This window comes from Octopus bimaculoides, chromosome 17 (assembly GCF_001194135.2).
Source record: "Octopus bimaculoides isolate UCB-OBI-ISO-001 chromosome 17, ASM119413v2, whole genome shotgun sequence".
Lineage (NCBI taxonomy): Eukaryota > Metazoa > Mollusca > Cephalopoda > Octopoda > Octopodidae > Octopus > Octopus bimaculoides.
In genome coordinates, this window is record NC_068997.1 from 54705085 (window position 1) to 54717929 (window position 12845).

Below are 12845 nucleotides of genomic sequence, written 5' to 3' on the forward strand. Positions count from 1 at the left end.
ATATATATGTATATATATATATATATGTATATTCTTTGTATTTAATATATAGCAAATTGAATGTGAAGTATTGTAAAATCTGCACACATTACTTCTTATATTTGGTAACATATTACATAAAGAACTAAAAGATATCTTTCAGATATAGTTTAGCAGATGAATTGCAGAAAAAAAAAAAAAGAATTCATTGTTTTAGATATTGTTCACTAATTTTGTTTTAAAGGTTTGTCTGGAGAACCAAACTAAGCAAGACATCTTAAAGTTCATTTTGTTTTCAAATTCTTTTGCATTTTTATTAAATTTTCTGTTTTACATGAAATATTCAATTTCTGTAGGTTTAATTTGTTAATATTATTTGTTAATTGTCAGCTAATTTAAAGCAATTACATGTCTCAATTGTCAGAACAGATACCTAGTGATTGGAATAATTGTGGTTTATTCACCAGAACTGATTATGAGAAAATACAAAACTATGAAATGAAGAAATTATTTAGTAATAACTGTAGAACTGTAGAGATAGTTTGTCTTGAAATAGTTTGCACGCACATATATTTAAATATACATGTGCACACTGATACACACACACACAAACATATCATGTGTACACATGTATGTGTGTATGTATTAGATATATTAATATATTGTCTGTTTTGGAGTGCTGATGGTGTATGTGTGTCGTATAAATGGTTTTGTATGTCTACATGCATACGTTGATCTCTGTTGAATGAATAAGAGGAGTACTCAATACATGTTGTAGATCGTAGGGTCATTTGTGTGCGTGTGTGAGTGAGAGAGTCTGTGAAGCTGAGTGTGCATATAGATGTGAAGTTGCAATCATGTATAGATGTTATCATGCTTGTGTGAGTGTGTATGCATGCATCTACAGTATATGTGACATGGTAAACATTTAATAAACTTCATATGTGTTTATATATATATTTATTCACTTAAACTGTGCATGAATGCTTTAGATTAAGCAATGGGAGACAGTGCATTACAAAGCAATAATATGCATTTTACTTGTAACTAACACTAAATAATGACTGCATTCTAGTTGAATAAAGCATGGAGGCACCGGTGAGTTGATGAAGGAATGTAACTGTCAGTCACAGCCTAATTTTCAATCTCCCGATATGCAATGTAATTTTTGTACACATTTTACACTTTGTATTGTGTCCTTTAACTTTTTGTTCAGACTAATAATACCATTTATAATATACATATATGAGACATGCACAAGTTCCACTATCCCACCGCTCTACAATTCAGTTACTACCTGCAGCCATCTATGATGATTGGTGAGGATGTGACTTCATGTATCTGCAAAGAATGATGTATGTGCACATGCAGGAAATGACTGTGGTTAAAAAATCTTACTTCTCAATTATGAATTTTGGCTCGGTCCTACTACATGGGACCTTGGGCAAGCACATTCTTATATGACTTGTGAGTGCATGTGATTGATGGAAACTATGGAATCCTGTCTTGTCTGTATATATTTATGTAAATGTTCACATAGTACATTTTGCCTAAAGAATCTCTGTAAAACTTAGATTTCTAAATAGCCACCAATTCAATCAAAACTTAGTTCAATTTCTTTTTTTGTCACAACTGTTTTTTTTTTCCTGTTCTTTAATGCTCCCTACATTAAGCATGTTAGCATTAACTTTATTGATTCTTCAGGTGGATGGTAGCTAAGAGTAATTTATTCTGAGAACATTTCTACTTTTCTGCACCAACAAATTGACATTTACTCTGTGGTTTTCTAATCATTACTTCATAAAGAGATCCGAGAAGACCAATACATGCTTAGATTTATCTTCTGTACATAAAATAATAATAGTAAATAATAATAATAATAATAATAATAATAATAATAATAATAATAATAATAGCAATAATAATAATAGGTCAATCACATCAGTTTTTTTTCCTCACTTCATAATTTCTTTTGGCTAGCTTTTTAATCATGTCTCACCCTCCTGCACTAACTTAAACTAATACTCTTTCTCATGAAACATAATTGTTAGTGTTAGTTAATATTCCTTGAATAAAATTAACTATATATGGAATGAAATGTCTTTCTACTTGCTACTCTACAGTATGTGGCAGTAAGTCTTGAAAAGATAGAATTTCATAAAATTGCTTTATTAATTAGACACTTCAAAAATCTCACCCTATACTCATTCCTTCAAAAATTAATAGGTTCCTGAATAACAATTCTCAACTATAGTAAAATGTCTAATTATATTATTGAAACCATATATTTACAGCTCAGTGAAGAATTCAATAACAGTATTACTCTAATTACTGATTTAACGAAAAACTATAATAGATCTTTAAAAATATTTACATATACATCTAGGAAAATGTAGCATAGATCTGGGGAAAAGATTTTCAAAAAACTTTTGGTGATTTTTTTGAGTCGGTGAATAATTGTGATAACTATGTTTAGCTGGAACATAAAAAATGCAACATGCACTTAAAAGAAAACAATGAAATATTAGCATTCTAAATGGACTGATTTATTATGCAGATCTAAATTAATACATATAACCTAACACATGAGAGATGAATATCTATCTCATATCTGCACTTATTTTAAATGGAGATAAAAATTTAAATAACGGAAATAATATAAATGAAATAACAAAATAAATTACCAAATTACAAAGAATGCATAATTTTTCATGCATGTTTAACTTTTAACTATTGTTTTATATTTAATCATAATTTTCTATTTACAAAACCTTTCTACGATAATGTTTCCATAACTATCGTCGCAGACATTGAAGATGTTTATTGAGCTGCTACTTAAAGGGGATGGCGTTCATAAAAACAAACAAAACAACTGTTTTTCAGAAAACAAAAAAAACTCTAAAACAAATGGATTGAATACAAACTTCAAAACAAATAAATTGTAAGAAGGAAAACAAATAGGTTAGATAACAAGGATGAATAATAGAGATATTCTTGACGATGGAAGCGATGAGTGGGACAGTCTCATGACGTTTATATAGTATATTGTCGTTTATCAAAGTACCGTAAATACTAGATTACTCTTGATCTCTGATCACTGCAATCTTATAAGGAATTAACTTTTTCAAAAAGTTGGGTAAAAAAATTGAAGAAATAGTTTGTAATGGTACCATTGAAAGTTTATGAGGTAAACATGTAGTTACTTTAATATCAACCCTTTAGCATACAGATTACTCAGTCAAATTTTATATCTATGAATTCACATTGTTTTGAATTAATCATGCATTATCTTCTACATTTGAGGTTCTGATGATGTGGCCTGTGAGGTGGGGTGGCTGTTTCAGCAAGTGTCACTTGCCATTCTTTGCATTGACATCTTTGCAATCATGTCTGCAAGGCATGGCTGAACACTTCATTTGTTCTGGGATGTACAACCTAAGCTGTGTGTTTGTTAGTTACTGTTTGTATTTTGAGTAGTTGTTGTCCTAAAGGCAATAAACTACTTGAAACATATATATATATATATATATATATATATATACATATATATATAAGTCATTGGTTGACCAAAGGTTAAATCAGAAAGCACTTGTCCAATACAACAAGCAGTGGGACTGAACCAGAAACCATTGTTGTAAAGCAAACTTCTTAAATATACACACAGCCATATCTGGGCCTTTCAACCCATCTGGAGTATTTAGAAAAGAATATTCCAGGTTAGAGTTTACTATTTGTGATTTATTGCTATGATATAGCTTGAAACAAGCTAATATGTTTCACTATGCTTGAAGTAAAAAGACTTCTCCAACAACGAGATAATACAAATTTAACTTTAAAGAATATAACGGTAACGTCTATTCATACGAATTAATATAATTTACAGCTCTGTAGTAAAACTGAAAAGAATTTTCAAACATCTCCTATGTTTTGTGTAATGCTATTTTTAAAATGAATAACAGTTCTTAATAAATCCATTGAAATGTTTGTCAGAGCTCTGAACGCTGTTTGTCAATAAAGGATATAGATATGATAGTGTGTATGGTGAAGTTTTTTCTTTTACTTAATACTTTCAGATGGGCTTGCTAACATACTTGACTGAATATAAAGAATATTTCTTTAACCCTTTACCTTTTAAACTAAATTATTCTGTTTTATTCTCAAACAAGCCAGTTCTGATCTCTTACACCTACCCAACAATGTCAGTCCAAAAATAGTCATATCATTGAAATCTTGAAACTACGAGATAATGCAAGTTTAACTGGAAACTATGTGAGTAAATAAGCATTACATTTGACAGAGTAATCAGAATGTTAAAGAGTTAAGTATGTTGAATGATAGGTGCAGGTGTGGTTTGTGGTAAAAAGCTTGCTTCCCAACCACATGGTCCCATGTTCAATTCCGCTGCATGGCTACTTGGAGAAGTGTCTTCTGCTATAGCCTCAGGCCAACCAAAGTGAGGTTGAGGCAGAGTTGTTAATGGCGCTTTCCTGTCAATAACTTGTTTGCATGTTTTGTGCCTTCAAGACCATTTGAAATAAGAGATCCTTTATTAAAAATGGTAAAGGTTGACATCAGAAAGGGCTCTAAAACAATACATCAATAACATTTTTATCTGAACCCTGCCAGGGTGGAAAAGTGGGTGTAATATGAATGAATGATTAAAACTAGGTACTATAAGTTGCATAATTTTTAAAAATTATTTCACCTTGTTATGGAAAACAACAAAATTAAAATTAAATAAAAAAAAAAGAGAATTAAAGAATAATTTAGTAAGAGCATGCATTTTATGTTAATCCAAGATCCAAATTTTCTTACACCAAAATAAATAAATAAAATAAGGATAAACAGGAAAACTTAATTTATAAAGTTAGAATATTCTTGACTACAAGGGAAAGAAGGGGAGAAACATTTTGCATCCTTTGTTTCCTCTGGTGTTACCAAAAATTGCAGAAGAAAATGTCACAATTATTAAGCAGAGAAATATTAAAGGAAAGCTAGAAATTATTTGGAAACTGATTAAGAATTGGAGGATATCTTTTGGCAACAGTAGACTTACACTGATATGTACAGCATGGATTTTGTGGACCTATTAATTAGATAAAAAATAAATGGCAAAAGTCACATCAGTGATGATGTTTTTGGAAATGATTCTAATGATGGATTAAAATGAGATATTTCCAGATGAAGGAGAACTCTTAAAAATCATGTATCAATATTAAATTGGAAAACAAATTACACGAGTCTTCAAATTAATTTTGAAAAATAAAACAAATTGTTTATTCTTAATGTTTTATACATCTAAAATATATTTTGCTTGACTTATATTGCACATAACTTATAAAGCTGTTTCATTTTTATGTTCATTAACATTATCTTGTGTTAACTTCCTACATAATCTTATGTTCATGCAGCTCATGTGATATTCATTTCCACATTGCAAATATTTCAAATTTCATATACAAATAATTATTTACTAAATATAACTTATTTGGCTTCACTTTGTTTTATATGTCTGTCAGATATATATATATATATATATATATATATATATATATATATATATATATGTATGTATGTATGTATGTATGTATGTGTGTGTGTATGTATGTGCGTATATGCATATATATGTATGTATGCATATGTATATATATGTATGTATGTATGCATGTATATATATGTATATGTATGCATGTATATATATGTGTATGCGTACTGGACAAGTATCTACTTTTACAACCACTAATAAATTCCTTGTGAAACTATGAAATCCAGTCACATACACATGCATGCACATGTGTGTATGTGCCTGCAAATGTTGGTGTTGCAACCGGTTGGTCTGCACTTCCATAAAGCAGTGGGGAAAGAAATCCCTTCCTTCAAAAACAGGTGATTGCACCAGAAAGGGCATCCAACTGTAAAATGTTGCCTCAAACGGGTTTCAACCTATACTAGTAAAACAGATGTTAAACATATGCATGAATGAGAGAAGTTTTGTTATGAATATCCTAACAAACATTGCCAATAGTTGTAAAAAGATAAACAGACATTTAGAGACATAAATTGACTTACAGATAATTACATGAATTTAAGGGAATTTATGAAGAATTTAAGTAGTTGTGTTCTTTTCTTTTTGCATTTATAATCCAGCTTTCAATATCTTCCCTTTGATTTCATAAACTTCCACTTATCTATCTGTCTCCATAACAACTTCCTCCCTGTCAACCACCCTCTATCCTAATATATTTCTTCAATAAAACCCCGCATTTCCTTTTTTAAACTTTCTTGTATTCATCATTGTATTCATCTCTCATTCTACCTTTTTATCTGCACTTGTCTATCTATCTTACTATTTTATTCATCCTAATAGTTTTCTTAAGCACTCACATAAACAGCAATAACCACTACCCCCTGTCCTAACCCCCAAAAAACAATAAAAAAAGCAAACTAAAATTACATCCCATTCCCACCACAAACATTGGATATCACCATACTACAAAAAGGAAAAAACTGAGAAGGCAGAAAACTAGCAGCCAAACAGCAAATACAAAACAGAAAAGTTTCTCACATATCACTGATGACAACATGATTATCACTCAAGATGAACATTATCGTTATAACTGCAAATATGACTTTCTCCTACAAAATATTTAAAATTTTATTCCCCAGATCATTTCTTTGCTATCCAGCTCTAGTTAGTTACTCTACTAGCAATGAAGTATAGATTGTCATTACATTTTAAGTCTCTATCCAATTTAGTAAATATGTACAAACTACTTTCGGTATAAAAAAACATTTTGAAATGTATTATAAGCTGTACACTTATTAAAATTAGTTTTGAAATATGCTTTATTTGATGTTTAACCTTTTTAAATGAATATAAAGTCAAACATTAGTTCAATATATAATCAGATTGTCTTTTAGAAAAGTGATAAAATGAAAGAAATAGTTGTTTTGCTGAAAAACTAAAATAAATATTCTACATTTTATGAGATTGAAAATGTATTATTGAAAACAGACTTCAATGGATCCTCAAATTATATACAATGCTAGATATTTTAATAAAGTATTCCTTTTGATACTTAGTCTATTTAACAAATAACTTTTAGTTGTATAAATACTTTTAACTGAAGTATGTTTAAAACTGTTATATACAAATGAGTATAATTGTGAACTGATTTATGCAGAATAAACAAATCTGCACTCACTTGTTGCAAGTTATTGCATAAAATTGTGATATTAGATTTTGCTTTACTTCAAAGTAAAAAAAACTGATGTTTACATTCCGCAAAGATATTGATTAATTTGTATAAAGATGTAGGTTTTTACACATCATTAGCTTTTATGCTTATAGCTGTTTAACTCTCTGTCTCCCTCTAAAATTATATATGCAAATAGTGGTGATGAGCTGAGATTTCACACACACACACACACTACTGATGCACATTTTATATTTAAATGTGCATGTGTATATGCAATATTTACTTTGTAAATTGTGTTATTTTCATACTATGTGCAAATGCAAACTTTGCCTGAAATGTCTATGCAAAGTCTAAGTTTCTCTGATCTCTTTTAAGTAGAATGCTAAAAACAGCTAAGAACATCATTGCATTTAAATGTATTTGGTCATCTCTGAAGTTAATATATTGTATATATACATATATTAAGATATAATTATATTTTAATAATTTGAGATGTCAACTGGATATGTGTATTTCAAAGGAGGGTCAAGTGCTAAGTAATATTGTTAAATTGATATTTCATATGTAAACTTTTATCATTCAGTCTGTAAGGACTTAGATTAATATACAACAGAGATTAAATGGAAACAATAGAGAACATATGTTTGGAACCATTGAATGGAACTGAAATTTCAACATTACATACACCCTTTTTATGTTTGATGTCTTCATCAGTTTGAAATGGATATAAAAGAGCAGGAAATGGAAAGCATGAGTAAAAATAAGGAACCAAACCTGCATGGGAACACTGGGAAGTTCCTTTCAAAATGTTATTACTGTTGAGACATAGTAATGCTTTATAAGCTTTTCCCTCTCCACAGTCTGATTGTTCCAAAGATTCTTCATCAGTTGTTGATTGCATCTCTGGGCCTTGATGAGAAAATGGAGAGAAAAGATGTGATGTGTCAATTTTATCTACTGGGGTGGCTCTTATTGGTTCTTCGATTATGCAGTCTGAGAGATTACCAATAACTACTGGCTGAAATGGATCACATTGACAGTGCCTTCTCTGATAGCGAGGATATCTCTCACGGTTCTTGCATTCTGAATTATACTTGCTTTTACCTAAAAGGAATGAAAAATATAAATGAGTCACCATTATAAAGCTCAAACTATAACAATATTTTAATGGTAAAAAATTTCATCATATATTTAAAGTCTAGTTTCAAGAACATCATTTACTTAGAAATATAAAATTTGACAAAAAGAAAAAAAAAAATCTCTATAAGTGACTGAAATAAATCTATAGATAGTAGTTTATATAATCAACAGGGACACTAAAAGCACACTGGAATCACAGACAGGCTGGCTAGGAATAAAGACTTTGTATGGGGCAATACAATAAGTTCTTTTTAGTATTTAGATGCTTCTTAAAAGTAGTTGGCAGGTTGTGGTGATCTAGGTGGCCTATTCAAAAGTGGAGAGGGTGCTCTGAAAACAGAGTAGCCAGAATGAGAACAAAGTGGAAAAAGTTCAGGGAGCTAGTATCTCTGTGCTGGCTGGGATGGTGGTGGTGGTGGTGGGGAGTTCTCTTTGAGTGAAAGGCAGATGTTATGATGTTTGAGTTTGAACTGTGATGCATTGTGGAAGTGCAGGCTGGATAATGAATGCAGATGTTTGAAGAGTGGAAAGAAAGGAACCCTGCCATGCTGGATGTGTAATGTAAATGGGCAAGAATGTAGAGTTACAGATTAGTTGAGAGGTGTAAGAGGAATAAGATGTGCTATGCAATGTAAGACAGTACTGTTCTGATGTTGCACATTGAGGCAGAAATATGCTTATGGTTGTCCTTTTATCTCCAGGCAAAACAATGTCTTTTACTTAATGGTATCTTAATTCAGGAGATTGATTGTTGATTCCTTGATATTATCTCCATCATTTCATTTGTATTGGTTGCAAATGCCACTAGGTGTTCTGCATTATGAAAAGTTGCAATGGTACCTTATTGCAGATGCATGGTCAGCTAATGAGAAAGTGTCATATCTGTGTGTCTGATGTATCAGTTTTAGTCATGGAGTCTAACAACATTCACAGATACACAGAAATTTTCATTGGTTGTCTGCAGTTACATTCTGTGGTGGCTTTGTGTTCAGGTTTTCCATCATGGCAGTGAAATAATAAAATATTGTGGCAGTGAGTTTGTGGTTAGTTATGATACATCTGGAATTAAAGAGCTAATTATTAATTACAGCATTCCTATAATACTTGATGACCTGTTCCTAAACATGCAAGTAACTTGAACTTGCCATTAATATGATCACTTAACACTGACAATGGGTCTGTGAAATTATAGGGCTTGAACTCATTAACCTATACTCCATACTTTAATGCTTCAACCTCACATCCATTGTCTCTTTTCATTTATTTCCAAATAATAATAATAATAATAATAATAATAATAATAATAATAAACTATTGGGTCTCGTCAGTTTAGACTCTCTGCATCATGTTTACTACTACTACTACTACTACTACTACTACTACTACTACTACTACTACTACTACTACTACTCAATTGACAGTTTTACAACAGACCTACAAACTTGGAAAATAAAAGTTTGATAAATCAAATTATTTTAACAATCTACCAGTGCTTCAATACACAATGCTCTTTTCTAAATAATGAATATGTTTGAGTGCAATTGTGGACAATTTCAAAAGAGACAGAAAGAATTTTGCAGTAAATCTTTCATCTGAATTGTCATCAACAAAAGTCTGATTTCATTTGTTTAGACTGAAAGAATAATTGACCATCACAGAGATTGTTGCTGTTTGTTTTTCCATGCTTATTTAAATAATGTTCAGAGTAAAGCAAAAGGAAAGATTTTCTGTGTGAAGTGTAACTGGAGACATCTGATTAACAAACCATACACAATCATCAGACAGGCAATCCAAAAGAAATGGAGTATAAAAACACATTAAATTACATGATAATATTAAAAGATTATTCTGATCAATATCATGATATTCACAGTGACTGTGTAGACACCATAGACATTGAACTTTATAAAAGGTCAGTGACCTTAATTCCTATGTGAAAAATATGGAACTGACTGTCTTGTTTGTTTTGTCTTTGAAACAGTTCACCTGAATATGTTTCCTGACCACAGAGGTTAAGATAAACACAACTTCTGCTACTGAGCACCCCCACTAGGGTTGTCTTTTCATAAGTGTCAAGAGATAAAAATTATCATTTTCACTAAAGCTATATAACACTTTCTGGTGATGGGGCAAAGAAAAATACTTTTTTGTCTTTAATGGCATTCATTGCAGCCACTACCACCATTGTTGTTGTTGTCATCATTGTCATCGTTATCACCATCATCATCATCGTGGGCTGTGTTTTGATAGATTAATTTTAGATACTGTTTTACTGATTTGCAGCATATAGAAGTTAATGATTTTCTTTACTTGTTGGCAATTTATTAAATAGACACAGCAACCAAGTAGCGTTAAATTTTTGACTACATCTAACATGGTCAGACTATGTTATTATATTTTCTAAATTCAGTCATGCCTGACTGCTTGTATTAAAAATTGTCTGCCTCTGCGATAGCGCTCCAGCATCCCCACTTGATGCCTTATGAAGAATTGATGCTTTAACATCATCCATATATGATCACTGAAATGTCAGGGAGGGAAAGTGGATATCTTTTTATTGAGCAGCACAAGAATACATTTGATACTTTAATCAGATGCTGATGATCTAGTCATGTTTCTGGTTCCTTGTTAGAATATTTTATATGTTTGTAAAACTAGAATTAGCGTTTAAAAATAAAAAGATGCTTCTTCTCCTGATTTAAAACAGATGATATTCCATATATATTCCTTCCAGCTTTAAGATGGGAATTATTATGTTTAAAAGAAGATAACTTTTTAATCAGTGTTATAATCAGTAATAATAGTCCTTTCCACTATGGGCATAATGCCTGATATTTTGTAGGAGGGGTGGAGTCATTGACATTGACCCCAGCGTTTGGCTGGTGCTTATTTCGTCAACCCTGAAAAAATGATGAAAGGCAAAGTTGACCCTAGCTGTATTAAACACAGACTGTGAAGATGGATGAAATGCCACTTAGCATTTTGCTCAATGTGCTAATAGTTCTGCCAGCTCATTGCCTTATAACCAGTAATAATAATATCTGTAAGGGACACTCTCAGATCATTTTCATTCCATTAGAATATTTTATTTTTATGGAATAAATGCTATTTCACAACTTGGATATATATTGGTCCGCACTTAGTATAACATTATCAGATTATTTAACATAGCAAATTTGTCAGAATATGTGTATCAAAGGCCAATAATCCTTGAGTTCAACTAAGTCAACCGAAATATTGGTTATTCACAAAATCAGGTGAAAACCATTTCCACCAGTAATGCTACAGTCTTTTGAAATAAGTATCCATTGCAATTCATGAGAGCTTTCTAAACTGAGAGTAAATGAAGGAGATAAATATTTATGACCAAACTCTTGAGGTTTTATTTTGCTTCTGAGAAGATGCAAAAGAATCTATTGATAATAATGTGGAAACAATGTTTGAAGTACTATCATAGCCATTGTGAACCAAAGTAAGCATTTTCTGAAACAATCTATAGATTATTCTTCTACATACATTACACACACACACACACACACATACACACGACATCAATGTTTATTGAAGTTTTCATAAGTGAAGTTAAATCAGAAATGAGAATTCCATGTTGTTTTTTCTCTGATCAAAACTTTCCACTGTCAAGAATAAAAGCATTTTATGTATGGTGTAAAAATGGAAATCATTAGCTATGGTGATATGAAAGTATCATCATAGTTATACAACTACGAGTGAAAAATAAGAATCAGGGACAGTACAAATACTGCTGTTGAAGCCTCAACAAACTAAATATAGCCACACCTAAAAATTTAGCCATTGAGTCAAAAACAACTAAACTGTGAAAAAATCTCAAGTTGATGATTTATATCTGTATTCACATGCTTTTTCGAAACTCTGAGGAGGGTATTTACATGAAGAATCAAACAACAGGGAATGCTTTTAATTTGACTAGACTGAAATTCAAAACGAAGGTTTTTACTTCACTCATTAGGGAACTCATATACACTGACAATTGCGATCTTGTCAGTCATTCTAAAACAGATCTGCAATCTCATGTAGCTGCATTTGACTCAGCTTTTGATGATTTTGGCTTGACCATCAACTTGAAAAAAAAAACAGTTGTATCAACCTACATGTGTTGCTGTTTGCAACCCCCATAAAATTTTTGTTATATCATATATATGTATATATATCATCATCAACGTTTAACGTCTGCTTTCCATGCTAGCATGGGTTGGAGGATTTGACTGAGGACTAGTGAACCAGTTGGCTACAACCAGGCTCCAATCTGATTTGGCAGAGTTTCTACAGCTGGATGCCCTTCCTAACGCCAATCACTCTGAGAGTGTAGTGGGTGCTTTTACGTATATATGTATGTATGTATATATATATGTATGTATGTATATATATGTATGTATGTATATGTATATATGTGTATGTATGTATATGTATATATATATATGTATGTATATGTATATATATATATGTATGTGTGTATATGTATATATATATGTTTGTGTGTGTGTGTGC

General features: G+C 31.1%; 1 protein-coding gene across 20 annotated transcripts in view; it reads right to left on the minus strand.

The window, feature by feature from the left end:
- Positions 1–12845, minus strand: part of LOC106878639 (thrombospondin type-1 domain-containing protein 7A) — a 999802-nt gene that overhangs the window by 86326 nt on the left and 900631 nt on the right. For 19 of the 20 annotated variants that reach the window (XR_008265800.1, XR_008265799.1, XM_052974016.1 and 16 more), the window contains 2 exons: positions 7953–8282; positions 5036–5065 (listed from right to left, as the gene is read on the minus strand). Coding sequence is in view for 18 of the 20 variants with exons in the window: in XM_052974016.1 (XP_052829976.1) it covers positions 5036–5065; positions 7953–8282 (360 nt within the window). In the remaining 2 variants the exon portion in view is untranslated. The remainder of the gene's footprint in view (positions 1–5035; positions 5066–7952; positions 8283–12845) is intronic. The other variant, XM_052974022.1, reaches the window with a different exon arrangement.